The sequence below is a fragment of the Pangasianodon hypophthalmus genome, chromosome 14, assembly GCF_027358585.1.
Source record: "Pangasianodon hypophthalmus isolate fPanHyp1 chromosome 14, fPanHyp1.pri, whole genome shotgun sequence".
In the NCBI taxonomy this organism is placed as follows: Eukaryota; Metazoa; Chordata; class Actinopteri; order Siluriformes; family Pangasiidae; genus Pangasianodon; species Pangasianodon hypophthalmus.
The window spans coordinates 6,519,085-6,539,299 of NC_069723.1; the positions used below are offsets into that span (position 1 = coordinate 6,519,085).

Genomic DNA, 20,215 nt, shown 5'->3' on the forward strand with positions numbered 1-20,215 from the left:
GCCCTGCCACACTGCAGAAATAGTTCAGGAACAATATGAGGAATATGACAAAGAGTTCAAGGTGTTGATTTGGCCTCCAAAGTCCCCAGATCTCAATCCAATCGAGTATCTGTGGGATGTGCTGGACAAACAAGTCTGATCCACAACTTACAGGACATAAAGGATCTGGTGCTAACGTCTTGGTGCCAGATACCACAGCACTGCTTCAGAGGTCTTGTGGAGTCCATGTCTCAACGGTCAGAGCTGTTTTGGTGGTACAAGGGGGACCTACACAATATTACGCAGGTGGTTTTACTGTTATGCGTTAATGGGTGTATATCCTTACAGAAAGCTACAATCTCTTTTCATGTAATCATATGTCATGTCATGTATATCCAAATAAAATGAATAATAAATGCAGACTCACATGTATTGGAAATTAATAATAACATGAATCTCTTCATGTCGTGGATTAGTGGTTAGAGACTCGGACTTGCAACCGGATGGTGAACCTGAAGGTTGTGGGTTCGAGTCTCGGGTCCGGCAGGGATTGTAGGTGGGGGGAGTGAATAACCAGCGCTCTCTCCCACCTTCAATACCACGACTGAGGTGAGACCCTTGAGCAAGGCACCGAACCCCCAACTGCTCCCCGGGCGCTGCAGCAAAAAAAGGCTGCCCACTGCTCCGGGTGTGTGTTCACTACTGTGTGTGTGCACTTGGATGGGTTAAATGCAGAGCACAAATTCCTGGTATGGGTCACCATACTTGGCCACAAGTCACTTCACTATAAAAAACTTCACATTGACATACACAGTGTGGTTAATGGATTTTTCTATTATAATAAATAACAGATTATTTTTATTTATTTATTTATTTTTATTTCATATTCACAAAAATGTCGAACACACCTCATGTAACGTGTAATGAATAGTGAGACGTGAGTAACTAGTGAGTAATGAATAGGGAGTAGTGAGTAGTGGTGGAGCTGCAAGATCACATGCTGTTAGAACAGATCTCGCGATATATTGGAACATAGCGGTATTCTAACGTTAGGCCCAAATCTCGCGAGATCTCCGGTTACATACCGAGAACGCCACATTACAGTGTAGGACAGAGACAAGGAAGATGGCGGCGCAGGAGACCGAAGCAGCACAGCAATCCACCGTAAGCAACGGCGAGGTAAGAGCGGCAGAAATAGTAAATATAGACATAACACACCAGCCTCCATATTAAAAATCCGATTAGTCGTTTTATAAGTTCATGAGGTAAAACTCTTAGGTTTGCTGAATTTATTAAAGTAATCCAAATTGATGCCGGTCGGAATTAACGATTCCCCTGATTCACCGTGCAACTGCCCACCGGTATTCAGGACAAAGGTCCCGCCTCCTGTCTTCGGATTGGTCGATATGTTTGCGCTTTTTTTTCCTACGATTGGCTAGTAGGTGACGCTCAGAAGCGGTCAGCCTATGAAATCAGAAGTGCTTTGTGTGAGTCAGAACTACTAACCAATCCATGCTCAGTAGGCGGTATTTGACAGAATGCCGGTAGTAAAAAAAAAAATAAAGAGATATATTAAAATTGTAGCTAAGCTGGCCTAGGTGAAGTGATGTTAACCTTTCAGTGTGCTTATTGTCTCTCGGAAGCACGCAAACACGTTACGTTGAATTTGCTGACTCATGAATATGGATGTTTTTTTTTGTCTGACGTCTGCTTGACAATCTGAGGTACTGGATTAGCCTGACATGTAGCTCGGCCCCGTGTTAGCTTGCTAGCTAATGGTCTGTCATTCAGTCAGCCAGATGGTGAAGTAGGAGACTGCAGATGAGTGGCTCAGTTAGCTCGCGTCTGATCTGCAGGTTTCTTTAGTCTCTGCTCAGTCTGACTGGCCTGGTGGTGGGAAGTGATCTTTATTACACAGCAGCTTAGCAGGTTAGTTCCCAGGCCCAGGAAATGAGCTACACATCTACCACAGCTTCATCTGATCTGAACCAGTGCTTGGGTTATTTCTCTCAGCCATGTCTTTTCATCACATTATCCTGTCTGCTCTCTGATGAGTTGACTTTCAGTTGTACATTGTGTCCTGTCTACACTAAAGTCAGGTTTTGGCCTTGTGTCACTCAGCACTTCAACCCTTTAAAGGAAAAAAATCCTCTTCAACTGTTTGCATATTCATCTTTATGCTTAACAGATTATATTCTTCAATGGTATTAATGATTTTGACATAGAATTCTTTTTTTTTTTTTTTTTCAAGTTTAAACCTCTTTTATCAGCTTCACGTTAGTTAACGGTTTCCTACATTACCCACAATGCCATTCGACTACCACCTGATGTGCTGTGTTCAACTCGAGATTCACCTCGCAGCCTGTAATTCCCAACCTCCAACCGGGAAAAGCCAAAGAAAACACCCCCTCGATTTGAAATTCCTCCTTGTCAGCCTGAGGTTGTGTTCTTCTTCTCCTCAACTCCGAGTTCCTTCCCAGTTTATGGAGTGACGTCAGATCAACATGGCTGCTCACAACATCAGCAGTAAACAAAGCAGCACTTCTTACCTTTAAATGAGTTTCACTGTATGTACAAGAATTTGCTTTAGATCAATCAACATACAGAAGTATTTGTTGTTAAATCTCCATCTACAACACTGACTGTACATTTACGTTTACATTCACGGCATTTTGGCCGACGATGTTATCCAGAGTGACTTACAGTAATCTCATGTATACAGCTGAGCAGGTGAGGGTTAAGGGCCTTGCTCAAGGGCCCAGCATTGGCAGCTTGGGCTTTGAACTCATGACCTTCCGATCAGAAATCCAACAACTATACAGTTACTAACAAAAGACGAACATTGAGGCGTCTGTGTTTTTTGTCCAATTCGTCTGTCGAATGTATCGTGGTTGAAAATGACTGCATTCTGATTTGCGAATGCAGCGTTAGCCCTCGATTCATCACCACCAACAGCCGAGTCTCTGCATAACTGCGCCACTGCTGTATAACTGCATTGCATTCTGGGACTTTGACTCCAGCGATTGCTGTCTCCACTATTTCTCCACGTCTCATTAATATGACGTTGAATGTGGGTGGAAAATGGTGCGTGACAAAAGAAGCTCCTGCGTCTCCTTTGTTTTTGGAGCTAACGGTGAAACCTGTCCGTTATCACTGACGGTTTGAGTTCGCTGACATTTACATTTACGTTTGACCTCATTTGGTTGTGCTTTTATCCAAAGCGACTTAGAATTGAGATAGGAAACAACTGAGCAGTTGAGGGTTAACGCTGCGCTCGTGGTGGTAATGTGTAAGTTGTAATGATGTCATTTCCCACCTCGGGGTGTTCAGTGTGCAAAGTGGGGAAAAAAAAACATAGACACCTTTGCAAAAGCCTGTCTTTTGTTTGCTCTGTCAGAGCATGTAAAGCTCAGAAAAAGCTACTTTAACTGCACTTTTACAGTTACAGGCCCGAGTGGCTACTGGTGCTGTTCTAATACAGTGAACTTCAAACATTCCTGCAACATTTTGGACTAAAATTGCAGCACAGGAACAGAAGCGAATGAGAGCGAGTAACTTAGCAACAAGCTAGCCGGATAACGTTAGTGTTAACTCTAATGTGGATGATTACCTTCTCAAAGCAGTTAGTATGGACAATGTTATAGATTTAACCAGGTACTGTATCTGTATATTAACTGATCTGAAGTTTACGTTGTGCATGACCATGCTGATTTGACGTCACTCCGTAAACAGGGAAGGAACTGGAAGCTGAGAAGACTGCCCCAAGTTGACGAGTTGAAATTTCAGTACAACTGAGGTGGTGTGTTTGGTAGATTTTACCGGTTGTAGGTGGGGAATTGCGAGTTGCAACTTTGCCCCGAAGGCAGCATTAGGCTCTTGCTCAAGGGTCCAACAGTGGCAGCTTGGCGATGCCGGGATTTGAACTCCTAACCTTCAGATCAGGAGCTGACATCTACCACTGACATTCTCCTACTAAACTCCTCTGTAACTGCGCTAGCAATAGCAACATCCCCCTGTGACATCAGCATGGCACACAAACACTAACTTCTCCCGGGAATAACGAGAATATAACACCAACCAGCAAATCAGCACCAGAATCACTAAAAAAATATATGAATAATTTCAGTATAAACTTATTAAATATGATTCAGAGTGGATTTTTTATTTAAATACTAAGCTGATCTAAATTGATGATAGATGATGGTAAAGCTTGTGCTGTCTGTGACTCCGGTGTTTCAACCTTCACACTAAGACTGCAAAACACATAACATATTGATATTAAAAATTAATAGCCAATTATTCTGCTTAAATGTGGTTTATAAGTGAGAATGGCTGAAACAAATATCCTTTGGTATTTTTCTTTATTGTGTTTTTTTCTTTTCAGGGATGTAAAACTAACCTGTGAGGAACACCTTGATATGTGGGCTAATCTAATAATTCTTCTGTTACGATAATAATAACCAGTTTACATTATAAGCAACTTTGTGGATTTAAACAGATCTTTCTCTCTAAAGTTTTATCTAAATCACATAGACGTTGCCTCATCATTAAGCTTAAGAAGCTATATTATTCAGGCTAAAAATGAAACTGGTGCACATGTTTTACTACTGCACTGAAAAATATCAACCCCCCTCCATGATGTGTGTGTGTGTGTGTGTTTTAATCTTACCGATCAGCCGTAAGATTAAAACCACCTGCCTAATATTGTGTTGGTCAAAACAGCTCTGAGTCGTTGAGGCATGGACTCCACAAGACCTCTGAAGGTGTGCTGTGGTATCGGGTACCAAGACATTAGCACCAGATCTTTTAAGACCTGTAAGTTGTGAGGTGGGGCCTCCATGGATCGGACTTGTTTGTCCAGCACGTCCCACAGATGCTCGATCATATTCAGAGCTGGGGAATTTGGAGGCCAAGTCACCACCTTGATCTCTTTGTCAATTTTTTGCAGTGTGGCAGAGCGCATTATCCTGCTGAAAGAGGCCACTGCTATTAGGGAATATCGTTGCCATGAAGGGGTGTACTTGGTCTGCAGCAATGTTTAGGTCAGTGGTACATGTCAAAGTAGCATCCGCATGAATGCCAGTACCCAAGGTTTTCAAGCAGAACATTGTCCAAAGCATTACACTGCCTCCACCAGCTTGCCTTCTTCTCATAGTGTAATGTTATACCGTTTCAAGTATTCGGCAAAATGGCGGCGGCACGGCAGTGCATGGACGGGGGTCCTTTCAACAAACGACAATCAGATTGCCCAATTTGAAAGAACGTAGATAGAAACGATAATTATCTCTGACCAAATGTGAAGTAAACAAGGGAGTACGTCAGCATTTCAAATGTGCACATTACTGTTCATCACGTGTTTTATAATAAGCTCAAAAGTCTGGCTTTGAGTGTGCAAGTTTTCATGGTTACTCATCACACAAATCAGTGAATTATAATCACTGTAGGATTTCTGTCGTGAAACAGTGGTCAAATATCAAATACTGAGTGACAGAACCTTTTTGAATTATATAGAGTTTGGTGAGGTTAAATCATTATCTTAAGTGAACTTAAGCCTATGCCATTTCTTCCGTGGTGTTGGATAGGAGAGAACACGCCTCAGTCACGCTTTAAAGGAGTTCGAAATTTAGTTAAAGTTTACAAGAACTTGTTGCGAAATGACATTGCACCTTTTTTCCTCGTTCAGTCTGACGGTTCTGTGTATCTTCTGTTATCTTGTAATCTATGCATTGTTATCTTCAGCCTGTATGATACCAGTGAAACAATTCGGTCTGGGTTTTGTGTTCTTTAAAACCATATAAACACTGTTGGGCTCCATTAAAACAGTTTTGTGGGCAGCACTATGTGGTGCAAGAGTAACATCATTATTATTGTACCCACTATTGTACATTCTACCCAGGAATAGAGCTCCATGCGCTCTTGCTTTAGGACGTATTTTTGTTAACTAAACAATAGGGCTGCACCATATTAAAGAAAAATGCGATATGCGATAACTTGTTAAATAATGCGATATGCCGCAAGATAATGCTATAAGTGTGTAAAATCAATTTAATTTATATTTATATTTATATATTTAAAAATGGAAAATGACATGACTAACGTACATGTTCCTTCTTTTGAGGAAATGAATGCATTCTCTGCATCGCCCTAAAACTTTGTACCTTTTTAAATTATTAAAGTCATCAGTTATCGCAAGTCCTTCCGAAACACATATCATGATATTTACATTTGCAATATTTTGATCATTTCGATACATTGTGCAGCCCTAGTAAGCAAGACGTCGAATGTAAAAATCAATGTGGGTCATTTGACATCACAGTTAATTGTTCTGACTAATTGTTGCAGCTCTGCTTCACACACTGTTGTACAGATCTTGAATGAGAAACATTCATGCCCTCATTATTTGTGTCGCATGAGGTAGGACTTAATGATTAAGCGTCGTGGTCTATTTTAGGCTCATTCCAATCATGTGGACATGAGCCCCGAAGCAACTCGTGTTTAATCATTTACACTCTGATTCACTTCCTTGTTTTTGCTTGACCAACTCGCATAATAAATACGGAGATGTTGTAATATACAGAAATTCAGCACTGGGGTTTAAGCGGTTACTGCTCCTGGAGTTTATGCTGCCTTTTAAAAAAAATGGAAACAGTTATAAAAATATAAGGCTGAAATTCCCCCTTCGACAGCTACAGCCATTTGTAGCACTAGTACCAGAATTTACTCCAAGCTTTGTGTTTATTTGTGAGTGTGTGTGTGTGTGTGTGTATTTTCTTGTGGTTCTCTGGCTTTTATCTTATCTCTACTTGTTTGTTCTATTTGTGAATGTAGCACTTGTATCACTATCGCTTTCCCAGCACGAAGCTTCTTGTAATTTGTTTCAGGGAAAAGCTTTGAACCAGGCCCTTGTTAAGTATCGAACAAAAACTCACAGGCTTTAATGAATCGGAGAAAGTATTACATTGCAGTACATTGTTAGATACAGTGCAGCATGTTTAAATGTCACATGGTGCGAGTGTTATTTTGAGCATTGATTTTCATTTCTTGGCTCATGTAAATGCACAAAACCCTCCCAGATGATCTCATCTGCAGCAGCTGAGGTTGGTCAGGATGTCGGCACGAACAATAAAGCGTTTATTGTTTGTCAGAGGCTCCATTTACATATTGTGCCTTTCTGAAATATCAACGCTGGCAATACAGTGTATCATGTAGCGCTAATCCATCATTTAATAAAAATCTTTCAAACAACATTTAAGTCTAATTTCTATTTTCAGAAGGGTTTGTTTCTCTTTATATTTCAGTGTCTTTAATTGGAGAAAGTGCATTTGGTAGTAGTTTGTAGTGCTACAGCTGAATTGAGTTATATAATTTACAAATACGCGTCATACTGTCCATATTATTCCAGATTGTTTCCTTTACTGTGACGTTATGTTAAGGGTTTCTCAAGCCTTTATAGTCTCATTTTGGGAATCTAAAAGCTGGTTGGGATCCTCATTTGTTTACTGACCTTTAGATATGTTGGTGAGCATTGGTTAAAGATCAGGTGGATTTGGAAGTTGTCCCAGATGGTAGTGTAGCAGTGAGGTAAAGTCACGTATCTTGTTTTCATCTGGTTCAATAGGCTTTATAACAAAGAATAAGCATTAATGTGTATGTGATAATGATGACAGTGATGATATATTGTTTAAAGTTAATGTTTAAAAACCCATGATTGCATTGTTAGACATCTCTAAAACCAGCGATCTGATCGTTTTGATGATGAATTGTGATTAATGAATAGACATGGTGTGTTTGTGTAGGTGAGCAGTAATGGTGCAGCTGCTTCAGGCCAGGTTGCACAGACAGGTGCGACTGCACAGAACCCACAGCAACCGCAGCAGCAGCAGCAGCAGCCCAACGCCTGGCAAGTCATTAAGGGCGTCCTTTTCAGGTGGGTTCATACTTCAAACAGCTGCCTGCTACAAAGCATAAAGCACTGTGATATTCTTCTTTCTGGCAAATTGGAAAGCAGTGCACTTCTGGCCCATTCTTTTGTAGCGACAGTGATGTACAGTGTAACAGTGTTCGGTTATATCACCAGTACTTTTGGTTACGTAATCATACCCCTTAGTCATAACTCTTCATTTTACTTTAAAAATAGAGCTCTAACTGCAGACTACCATCCCTCCGTTCTTGTCTCATGTAGCAGCTCGACAAGATGACACTCAGAGAATTATCACAACACATTCTTTTAGGAGCAGTAATTTATAACCTAGTTAATTATAGCGGGACTTGTCCTAGTGGACCACTTTGAGGATTCTTGTTATGCATGGTCAGTATAATCAAGCCACTTTGATTTAGAGCTTTAGACCTTTGTGCCAAGTCCTGCAATTCCTAAAATGATCATAATCGAAATGACCAGAACCACATAGCTTGGAAATATTATGGCCTACTATATATTTATAAACCGATTAATATATACATGATTTTGTATCCGCATAAACCTTTTTGTTTAACTAATGCAAGCTGTCCATCTCAAATTCTACCTGGACCACATCAGCATTTTTGCTAGACTTTGAAGGGCCATAAACTAAGTTTTTTTTTTTTTTTTTTTTTTTTTTTTTTTTGGGAACCATTTATTATCAGTTCTACTGATTGCAATAAGGTGCTAACGTTTATGATACTGATTAACATTTCTTTTCTTTGCACTCCATCAGCTTTTCTTTTTTCCCCAACATGTCTGTAGATCTCTACACTGGGTGAAATATTTTAGGATTTGGACTCAGTTATTGAATATGAGTTTTTGCAGCAGATGGGCGTTGATTTTAGCCGCCGTTTTCGGCCCTGTGAGAAGGCCCGAATATTATGTATAAAATATCCAAACCCGAAGTTGTATTTATAGTACCCTTATGTGATTGTACATTTCCCAGGATCTTCATTATATGGGCCATCAGCAGCTGGTTCCGCAGAGGGCCGTCGACCCCTGACCCCAGCACCCCTGCAGGCGCTCCCCGGGTGCCCAGCCGCAACCTCTTCCCCAAGGACACCCTTATGGTACTGTGCTCTAAATATAAATATAAGCCGTGACCGTGCCTTGCCTAAAGTATTGTTAAAGTTTGTTTTGGCTCTGAACCGGGTAGCTTGGGTTCTGCAGTGCTTAATTACCTGGCATGGATGTGCTGGAAGCTAGACGTGAATAGATATGCGATTATTCAGACGGCTGTACAGGACTGCATTTTGCTATGGCTGTTTTTCCATAGAGGCTTGCTTACTAATTCTCTAGGCTGTGCTGTGTTTGTTATGACACAGAGACATGTTTGATAATGACACACATAACACTAAATGTTCTCTTCTTTTCCTAGGATCTTTATGTGTATTTATCTGAAAATGAGGTATTTTCAGACTTCAACAGAACAGAAGCCCTGTTTTGGTTCCAGCAGGACCTGGTCTATGGAGACTGGACCACAGGAGAAGCAGGGGACGGCTGCTATGAGCATTACCTGGAACTAGACACACCTGAGGTAAACATTTAGGCAGTAATTGTCACGTAAACTAAAGATTAAAGGACATTGTTTTATTATTTGTGACCAAACTCATGGTAACTCATGGTTACTCATACTCATGGTATATGATTCAGAGACTGCATTTGTTACAAAAATGATTTTTTTCTAATTTAGGATATTTGTGTCCTGTATATCTAGCTCGATTGTTTTCTGTCTCGGACATAAGTCTGTGTAAAGTGTAAACATGCCCTGAGTGCTGATACTGTTTTTAACAATCTTTCAATTCCTCAAACTTCCTCTCCTGTACTCCTGAGTTGAATCTCACATTTCACACAAGTAACCACATACTGAACACCACAACTCTATGCGGGTAGAGCACGGAGTGGGTTTTTAAATGAAATACTCTTCCACGTTATGCAGTGCCTTTATACCACAGTGCTACTGAATTCTCAGATCTAGTTAGTCAGCAGGTGGTGGTTAATTTTCTGTAACAGCATCTCTGACGGTAGTGCCATCTGCAAGGCAAATCACACGTTTATATTAATACACTCATCATAATAATAATAATACACTCAGATACATTATCGTTTCTATAGTAGCTCAGGGACTTGTATACCAGACGCTCCACAAAAACTTTGTGTAACTGTTGATATGATGAATTCTTTTGTGAGGAGATGTTTATTTAGCATTTTTAGAAGGAGTCTCCAGTGTCAGTGCTTGGTAAAATTCAGAGGTAAAACAGAAGGCTCTGCTGTTTCTCTGTAACAAGCTACATTTTTCTGTCTTTGAGAGAGAGAGAAAAGCGGTACTGGTAAGGGAGCAACTGTTTACAGCTTCTATAATGTAAGTGACAACAGGAACTAACTTGTTTCGTGAACTTTAAATGCAACATTAAATGTAACTATAAACACATAAATGTATGACGTGCAATTCTTTAATAAATAAAAAAATGTTAGGGTTGGTAAATTGCTGCGGTATAAGAGGAATAAAGTTTGCTGTTATAGAAAAATAATCAAATTTGGCATGGTGACAGTAACTCCACTCTGTGTTGAGTGTCACACTGCCCTATTGTTGATTATTTTCTTATAACAGCATGCCACCGAGTGTTTTATTTCTTCCGTGTCAGCTTACAGACAGGTCAGTTACTAACTATCACTGGAATACATGGTCACATACAGTAGAATGAAATTGTTCAAATGTTAGGTTTCTGTGTTTTTTAGTATACAGTACAAACATTTAATTTAGATTTGTTATGCCATTTGTGGTGCATCTGAGGTGGAATTCAACTAAGATAAAACAGTGATGTGATTGACATCTTTGCTAACACAAAATAACACTGGGTACAAGTTTCACTCTGACAGGATATGTAAGCTTCCTCTTGTTACAGATAACAGTAAATACAGCTTCTTGCATGTGTATAAATATAAATAAAATTTTTCAAATACACAAATAATTCACTCAAATTGAATTTGATTGTACTGATGACAATCTTACATTAACATAACCACAGACACCTCAGCTGTTAATTTATTTCCCTTAATGGACGGGTCTTAAGCTGTCCCCTGTGATTTCCCCAAGAGAAAATGGCAGGGTGTGTTAAATCAGTATTGGAAAGCAGGGCTAACCTGAGCCTGTAAATATTGGTATGTGGTCATTGTAGATGCAATTAATTTAAGTTTCTCATACAGAGTGTGCAGCAGAACGGCTCGTTATACATCCACGTATACTTCACCAAGAGTGGCTTCCATCCGGATCCGAAACGCAAAGGCCAGTATCGCAGGCTGGCCACCGTCCATGCAACACGAAGTGAGTCAGCTCAGTCACGCTAGCATTCGCATCCAGTAGTGGCTCACATTCAGTGCTGAGGCTCAGGTAATAACTGCATGTTTCTGTTTGCTTCCGTGCCAGTGCTGAACAAGTTCAAGCGTAGGAAGTTTCTGAAGACGAAGAACTTGCTGACGGGAGAGACAGAAGCTGATCCTGAGATGATTAAGGTCTGTGTGCTAATGGATGTGTTGGCATAAACTCTATGGATCACTGAATGTAAAATAGTTGGCTCAGTGCAACCCAAAAACAGTTTTGTTCTTTAACTGGTAATGTTCGTGTGTGTCTACAGCGGGCAGAAAGTCATGGCCCAGTGGAGATCATATCTCACTGGCATCCCAACCTAACTATCAACATGGTTGATGATCACACAGCCTGGGTGAAAGGCTCGGTGCCTCCACCCCTCGACCAGCGTAAGTATTCCCATCCTCAGGAGGCTGTGTATCTATATTAATCTGAGTAACAAAAGTTCTTAACTTGTACCTCTCTCTCTCTCTCTCTCTCTCTCTCTCTCACAGACGTCAAGTTTGATGCAGTGAGCGGTGACTACTACCCCATCGTTTACTTCAATGATTACTGGAACCTGCAGAAGGACTACTACCCCATAAACGAGACTTTAAAGAAGCTGCCCCTGCGCCTCACCTACTGCCCGCTCTCTCTGTGGCGCTGGCAGCTGTATGCAGCTCAGAATGCCCGCTCACCCTGGAACTTCCTGAGCGAGGACACGTACGAGCAGTCTGATGAGGACCAGGATTCTGTTAAGGTCTGTGCTCATATCTCTAAATTTTCTGTTTTAATGCCTGTTCACAATGCCTGCTCAACAGAGAATGTATGATAAAGGAAATTTTGCTCAATAGGTGGCACTGCTGGAGACTAATCCCTACCTACTTGGCCTGACTATCGTTGTCTCAATTGTGCACAGCATCTTTGAGTTCTTGGCGTTTAAGAATGGTGAGTTTAATGTGCCGATTTCCATACTATATCAGAGTACATGCAATAGTAATAGGGTTAGGCTCGTTAGCATAATATATTTAGGGGTGGGCAATATAGACAAAATGGAAATGCAGTCTAACAGTGTTACGTTCACTATCAGCAGAAGTTGCTCTACAAACCAATTTGGTGGCAGCTTAATGTTTCTAATATCCTTTTAAAATCTTTTTACAAATTCCACTCCAAACCAGTTCCATCAGACCACGGACAAACCTTTAACCAGATTTTTATCTTCATTTTGTTTGTTATGTGGCTTTAAGGCACCTGCAGCAGTGTGTGATTGTGATTGCGATGCCTGATGTATGTTTTGACAGAGGTCCAAGGTTATAATGGCGTAACCACAGTCTTCATACATTTGAATACTGGATGGTTAAAGTTCACCGCACACTTAAAAAAGCATAAGTAATAAAGCTGTCTGAATGCACACTCTCTGCTGCACTGTGGCCTGTTCTGCAATAAATGATGTTGTAGAGCCAGTGCATGCATTTCCTTTGTTTGCACAATATTGTATACACAATATCATTTCATTTATACAAGTGTATTATCTACTACTATTAATATGTAAAGTCAACACTCTTTCACATGGCTTTTAGCTTTATATATATTTAACGTATTCTTTTAGAATTTACTGCTTACTTAGAGCACGAGAATGTAGTAGGTTCTTGGCTCAGGCATCTTAGTGAGATGCCATAAATACAGAAATTGTGTGAAAGCTCACATTGTCAATCTGTGACCTTTATCTTGTTTCTTTTATTCTCCCCTCTCTTCACTCAGATATCCAGTTCTGGAACAGTCGCCAGTCTTTGGAGGGCCTGTCTGTGCGCTCCATCATATTTGGCGTGTTCCAGTCCCTGGTGGTGCTCCTCTACATCCTGGACAACGAGACCAACTTTGTGGTGCAGGTCAGCGTCTTCATCGGGCTGCTCATTGACTTCTGGAAGATCACCAAAGTCATGGATGTCAGGGTGAGTGGCAACAACAGCAATCCTTTTTTTAAGCTGCAGTTTATACTGTTTAATAAGAACTGTTTTAAGTCTGATGTCCTCTCTCTGGCCTTTTCAGTTGGACAGAGAGAACAAGATTGCAGGAGTTTTTCCACGATTGGTATTTAAAGACAAGTCCACATACGTTGAATCCTCAACTAAAATCTATGATGATGTAAGTGTGCTTTCCAGTGGAGCCATTTGGCATGTTTGTTCTTTTTAAAGACTGAAAAGTTTGATTTCTGTTTTCTCTTTAATCTAGATGGCCTTTAAGTACCTGTCCTGGCTCCTGTACCCACTCTTTGGGTGCTATGCTGTTTACAGCTTAATCTATGTAGAGCACAAAGGCTGGTACTCATGGGTGCTCAGCATGCTCTATGGATTCTTGTTAACATTCGGTGAGTGCAAATTTACCACTTATTCAAAGCACGCAGCATAATTTCTGTACTGAACACTCCAAAAATGTTGCACTTACATGTTCAAGACAGATTACAAATACAGGGCAATCCATTTGAAGCTGCAGGTCTGCCTGACAAAAGTCTAGTCCCTATGCACATATATGTGCAGACCCACTATCATTGTAAAATGTATTGTAATAATTAAAAGCAACATCATAAAAGCCATTTTTATAAACACAATTTCCCTAACCCTTTCATCAAGATCCTAAAATGGGCTTATTACATATATTGTCATAAACAAAGTACAACTTTGAGAATAAGTCATGCAATTATGCAAAAACACACCAGTCAGTCATGCATTAAAGCTCAGACCTGATGATGGGTCTGGAAACAAGAAGCATGCGTATGAACTAAAACAACTTCACATGGCCGCTAGAGCATGCAGAGACGTTTAAGGATGTATTTTCCAGGGGATGTAAGTTTCCGTGTGTGTGTGCAGATTTTGGTGTCAGTGACCATGAGATTTAAAGTAAATTATTTCATGTCAGTGTGAATGTTTCAGTATATTAATTAATGATGGTCACACTCACACACAAACAAGCTCATCTGGATTCTGTCAGGGAAAGTGGCATTGTTCTGCACCACACGGGCTCTCAGTGCTCAGCATTTCCTTCTCACTGCAAGACACAAGGTGTAAAAAGGAGAAAGGTTAATCACCACAGGTATACACTCATTCATGAAATGACCCACTCCTTCTCTAAGACTCCGCCCTTCATTCACAGTTGGTGTTTGAACACACCCCCACAGCCACAATAATCTATTATCTAATGTATGCTAAGAACACACCCAACAACCCAAAAACATCCAACTTGGACTATGTGATATGGACAAGAATGCAGTAACTGTAAATGTGATAAAACTAAATAAATATATGAAGAGGTCATGAGTGTACACAATATTTAGGTCTATAACTCAACATGTGGCATCATCAATGTATCTTTATACAGGAATTTTTTTTATTCATGTCCCTTTATTTATGTTTTATGAATTCCTTTTCACAAATGCACCCTACTTGGGGTAAACTATAATTTCCTTGTACACCGACATTGTGCAAGACACAGAAATGTAGCCAGAAAATGTATTTACTCAAGTAAGATTAAAATGTAATCCAAATTAAAGGCCACTGCTGCTGGACACATTTGATGGTCATCTAATTTAAAACAGAGGAGCTGAACTAGACACAGGCCTCCACTTTCATGACCAATTCTTCCTTACTTAAATTTTTGCTTAAATGTTTTCTGGTACTCAGCCTAGCAGCACTGTTTTTTAAAGTCTTCAGGCTAACAGTAGCATGTTTTGGCTGTACACATGAGCATGTTTTTGGTCTGTGCTTCTCCTCTGTAGCATGTGCTTACACACACACAAACACACCAGTTTATAAAGCCAGAAGCTTTGCTGCTGTTTGTGGGTAAAGCAGTTTTATGGAAGTATTAATCCCAACTTCATGATGACTCACATCATGATGATGATAAAAAATGAGATTGCTAGTGCAGGCCTAGTTCCACTGAACACAGTAATACTAGATTACCTTGGCTGAGTAAGATATGATTACATGTGATTTAGCCTTCTAGTGGCTTTCTCCAGAACAGAACACAGTCTTGAAGTGAACTAAAGTGTCAGGAATGGTTCTCTACTGAAAAGTCTTAGTTTGTGTTTATTGTATTTTTTTAACACAGGTTTCATCACAATGACGCCACAGCTCTTCATCAACTACAAGATGAAGTCAGTGGCGCATCTTCCATGGAGGATGCTCACCTATAAGGCACTAAACACGTTCATAGATGACCTGTTTGCCTTTGTGATCAGAATGCCCATGATGTACAGAATAGGCTGTCTTCGAGATGGTACGCACGACCTCTCCATGACTTCTCCTTTTATAATGTCATTACTGCCTATATAGTTTAGAAATCCGTAGCATTTTCTGTTGAGAGTTTGCCCGATCTTGCATCAAGACCTGATTTCATTCTTCAACAGATGTAGTGTTCTTCATCTACCTGTACCAGAGGTGGATCTACAGAGTGGATCCCAACCGCGTCAATGAGTTTGGCACGAGCGGAGTGGACCACAGCAAAGAAGACTCAGCTCAGGCATCAGTGGGAGACACAGCCACCGCCGCCGTCACAGATAAACCAGAGGAGGAGAAGAAAAACGATTAATGTATTTTACACTCTCCTGTCTACTGAAGGTGTATCAAACATCTTCAAAGCTGAGTTCATGTCTAATCGTCAGGAAAGTGAACTGGAATCTCGGTATTCTCTAAAGGACACTGCGTGAAATTTCAGTTCATCTTTCCTCTTTTTGTATGAGATCTGCAACAAAAAAAAAAATCTCATTTAATGTAGAATTCCTAATATTTTTCAATCTCCCACATTTTGCAGTCAAGGTGAAGTAAAAATGTGATGTACTGTATTGTATATTTTGGGTTGGTTAACACTACCATTATGAAGATTAATGAGTAAGCAAGTCCCATTAGTGCAGATGGGCTTGTGCAGTACATATTGTAATGTATAAGGAGAAGACAAAAAAGAAGCCAAGTGCAAGCTTTTTTTTTTTTTCCTCTGTGGATTTCTTGTCATTTTCTTTTCTCATTCCATGCCTGAGCGCTGTGTATCAGGACAGGGGTGAGTAGTGTGAGAGGAAGCAGCACAACTTCTGGAGAATGTGAGCTGCTGAACCTGTATACTACTCACTGGAGACTGTGAATTTTTTTTTTTTAAGGGTTGGTGTTCTAAGCTTGAACAACAAAAAATGCAGCCTTGTAGGTATTAAAGTAATTATATTAACATTATTAATATGTTAATGATGGTGATTCATAACATTTGTTTTTCAAACTCAGATAGTTTTCTTTTGTATGTTGTAAGCCTGTACAGTCATCTTGTGAAATCTAATTGTGCTGATGTCAAACTGACAAACAATAGCAGGAACTTTGGTCTTCTGCCCGAGCACGTCAGATTCTTTTTTTTTTTTTTTTTCCCCCAGTTACATTCACACACTCCAAAGCAGGACCATTGTGGCGTGTTAAATACGGCTGCAGCTGCAGGCTCTGACGTGTGCAAGACATAGGTAGTGTAGTCTGAATATTTTTGGGACAAAATGCCTTCTTTGTCTTGCTTTTTTTTTTTTCCCTCCAAAATTGGAATTGTTGGCCTTTTATTTTGGTACATTAAAGATTGATCACTCATGTTTTTAGTAAAGCGTAAGTGCAGTTTAAAGATGTGATGTAGAACTTGTTTTATTTCATCATGTGGGATGTTTTAGTGATTTTTGGATCCTTACAAATTTTAGCTGTAGCTTAAAGTGGGCTTGGTCCTAAATGTGTGAGAGGTACAGAAATGGCCAGCACTGAAAAGGAATTCCCTGCCAATATAACATGCTTTAACCACACAGTCTTAATATTATGTTAGTATGGAGTCATGTAAAATCTTGCATCTAGAATCTGTCCAGAGAGATTTGAAATTATGAAGAGGGAGATCTCTGGCCTTGTGGGGACCAGCACACCTGCTCCAGCTCGAGGAGGGTTTAACTGGTAGCTGATTAGTTGGATCAGGTGTGTATCAGTAACAGGATGAACTCTGCATGGCCATGACTCCCCCAGTACTGCAACACACAACCACTAGCTTTAGATAAAGAACAGAGATACAGAAGATGCATCTGATCTAATTTAGAAAGACTAATGTGTACAAGAAAAAAGTTTTAATCAAATCCATTTGAAAAAATATAAAACATCAATGCACATTTACACAAATTATATTTATACATCTCGACACTTATTTACAATAATTATAGACAAAAAGGGGCCATTGCAAAGAATATTTTAAGATCATATTAAAATAATAGAAGGGTCCTCTGAGTCTTGAGCTACATCCACCATCACAATCCGACTTCAATATGAGACAGGATTACACAGTGTGTGAAGATCGTAGGAGCCGCTATGAAAACTGCATCAGGGCAAACAGGTGGCGTTTCTATCAGACAGGAGAAGGTTTTACACTGGGCTGGAGATCATGGTGGAAAGTCGGAGAGCTCTGTAAGGAGCTGCTCTGCGCTCGGTCTGTGGCTCGGTTCCGCGCTCCAGCACCGACTGAGGAGCTCCTTAAACGAGCGGCCCGGTCCGGACGGGCTGAACACGTGCTTGTTTAGATCAGGGCGCAGGCTGAAGGCGACCACGGCATACAGGATGTGCTGTCGCTCTCCTTCATACGGCTGCTCGCGCGTGAGCAGCTGCCAGAGAGTCACGCCGAAAGAGTAGACGTCCGCGCCAGGCGTTGCGTCCTCTCCCCTGAGGAGTTCGGGCGCTCGGTGCGTGTACGTGCCGCCGATCTCCATCTGGCGAGGCGAGGCATGGCGATCGCGCTCGAGCTCCACTTTTAACGAGCACCCGAAATCCGCCAGCTTGCACACGCCCGTTCGGGACACGATGACGTTTGCGGGTTTCAGGTCCAAGTGCACGACGCCGTGGGCGTGCAGGTGGCGAAGGGCGCGCGCCACGTCGGCTGCGTAACGCACGCAGGATTCGGGGCGCAGCGGCTCGGCGGCGCTGTAGATCACCTGCTGCAGGTTCACATCGCCCGCGTGCTCCATGATGATGGTGCCGATGACGCTGTCGCCGCTCGCGCCCAAGAGGTCGTCGCCGTTGGCCTGCGTGCTGGCGGCGATCACCCGCACCAGGTTCTCGTGCCGCAGGTGCGCCGCGTTCAGCTCGGCCCAGAAACTCTGCCGCGAAGCCAGTTTGTTCTTGGCGCACTTGACGCGCTTCACCGCCACCGTCTCACCGAAGTACGTGGCTCTGAACACCAAGCCAAATCCACCGGAGCCGATGGGCTCCAGATCACAGAGCTCGCGCCAGTGGATCACAGAAGACCAGAGTCTGCACGCGAGCTTCCCGTGAAACGCGGTGACCGGCACACGAAGGGTCGCGTCCCCTGCCTGTTTAGTGAGTGGGCTGCTGCAGACGCCCAGCGTGAGACCGAAGTCTCTCGGGAGAAGGCGTGTCACGGGGATCGGGGACGGCATGGTGCTGAGGAGCAGGAGCTGCACGGCGCGGTTACAAGCGCTTCGGATTTGCCTCGCTCACTGTGTTGCCAGATTGATCGGGTTTCCTACCCTACTGGCCTTTTTAAACCCCTTTTCTGGAATAGTAATGATTTTATTTTTATTTACTGCTATTCCTGTACGCCACATAATGTCATTTTAAGATTTTACAATGATTCAGTGAAAGTAGGAGGTTTTAAAACAGCCGGACTCGTGCTGTATGGAATGACTCCAATCTGGCAACCCGGAATGGCCAGGTGATCATGTTTGTCCATGTCACATGACTCACTGCGGAGCGGACATTGGTTGAGTCGTGAATGGCTCCACACTCCTCACTTAAACATGCCGGGGAGAGAGATGGTTTGTACAGCCTAATAGTGTATTATATGTCCACGGGGACCAAACCATGTGGTGGGGGTCACAAATGTAATGGTCCTTTTTGGTTCCCTATATAATAAAGGACCAATTTTTTAATTATATATATATATATATATATATATATATGCAAGATCTTTACATTTAGGACCAAAATAATACATTATTTATTAGGCCAGTGTGTATTACAATAGAAGAACAAGTTAGATTAGATCAGGGATGTCCAATCTTATCCACAAAGGGCCACAAAGTGTGGGTGCAAGTTTTCATTCCAATCAAGCAGGAGCCACACCTGATTCCAGCTGTTTAATCAGTTAATCTTGGCTTTCAGTAGGCTCAGGCGTGGCTTCTGCTTGGTTGGAATGAAGACCTGCACTCACACCAATATCTGATGCCCCTGGATTAGACGGTTTATTACATTTCAGATTTACTCACTCTCTACCCCCAGGGAGGCCTGTCTCACTCTCAGGATTCTGAAACACATCATACAGCTATGCTGAAACATATTCATTAATTTACCACCTTAATGGAAATTCCAAAATATAAATATTGGTCACTATTGTTTAATGGAAGAAATTGCTCTAATTTCACCCACCACCTTGTCACCAGTCCCTCCACTGTGACCTTCCAGTCCTCCCTCTTTCTTTCTCTCACTATATTTCACTATACCACTTCTCATCTCTGCACTGAATCCCAGAAGCAGGGTATCATTGTTATTCAGTGTGATTTCAGCGCAGTGCTGTACAGCTTTCAGAATGTCCTCATCTGAAAATAAAGAAAGAGAAATTAAGTTTAGTAAAGGGTTCAAGGTTCTTTGTCTCAAGGATTTTTTCCTTAAGTAAATTAGGACCTTTTCCATTTTTGCAGGATGTTTAAAATAGTTTCTGCATTAAAGTGATCACATACCAAAATGTCCTCTCATGCTGATCATTTCTGAAAGAAGGTGAGGGCCACTACCCCATGTAGATGGTGGTGGTTGTAGACAAACTCTGCTCACTGCTTTCACAGCCTCCAAATCAGCTGAGTCTGATACGTGACCACCATATATCAAGTAAGCTATAGGCAAATTAGCACTGTAAGCCAAGGTAGGTATTTA

The 20,215-nt window shown here is 41.4% G+C and overlaps 2 protein-coding genes across 2 annotated transcripts; one reads left to right on the top strand and one right to left on the bottom strand.

Annotated features, from left to right (window-relative positions):
- Positions 1-1,003: 1,003 nt before the first annotated feature.
- Positions 1,004-16,088, top strand: clptm1 (CLPTM1 regulator of GABA type A receptor forward trafficking). The gene is made up of 14 exons (XM_026924501.3): positions 1,004-1,158; positions 7,776-7,906; positions 8,886-9,009; positions 9,318-9,476; positions 11,147-11,264; positions 11,367-11,452; positions 11,575-11,695; positions 11,801-12,045; positions 12,140-12,233; positions 13,047-13,237; positions 13,335-13,430; positions 13,518-13,653; positions 15,390-15,557; positions 15,688-16,088. The coding sequence occupies exons 1-14, from the start codon at positions 1,105-1,107 to the stop codon at positions 15,867-15,869; spliced, it is 1,905 nt and encodes a 634-aa protein (XP_026780302.2). The 5' UTR covers positions 1,004-1,104; the 3' UTR covers positions 15,870-16,088.
- A 303-nt stretch (positions 16,089-16,391) lies between these two features.
- mos (v-mos Moloney murine sarcoma viral oncogene homolog) lies at positions 16,392-19,180 on the bottom strand. The gene has a single exon (XM_026924502.3). The coding sequence runs from the start codon at positions 18,724-18,726 to the stop codon at positions 17,716-17,718; it is 1,011 nt and encodes a 336-aa protein (XP_026780303.3). The 5' UTR covers positions 18,727-19,180; the 3' UTR covers positions 16,392-17,715.
- Between the last annotated feature and the right edge of the window lie 1,035 nt (positions 19,181-20,215).

Excerpts from the sequence above, each read along its gene's own strand:
- mos (XM_026924502.3), bottom strand. The coding sequence starts at position 18,726 with ATGCCGTCCCCGATCCCCGTGACACGCCTTCTCCCGAGAGACTTCGGT.
- clptm1 (XM_026924501.3), top strand. The coding sequence starts at position 1,105 with ATGGCGGCGCAGGAGACCGAAGCAGCACAGCAATCCACCGTAAGCAAC. Across the intron at positions 11,453-11,574 it reads CTGATCCTGAGATGATTAAG|CGGGCAGAAAGTCATGGCCC; the intron begins GTCTGTGTGCTA and ends GTGTGTCTACAG. Across the intron at positions 12,046-12,139 it reads AGGACCAGGATTCTGTTAAG|GTGGCACTGCTGGAGACTAA; the intron begins GTCTGTGCTCAT and ends TTTGCTCAATAG.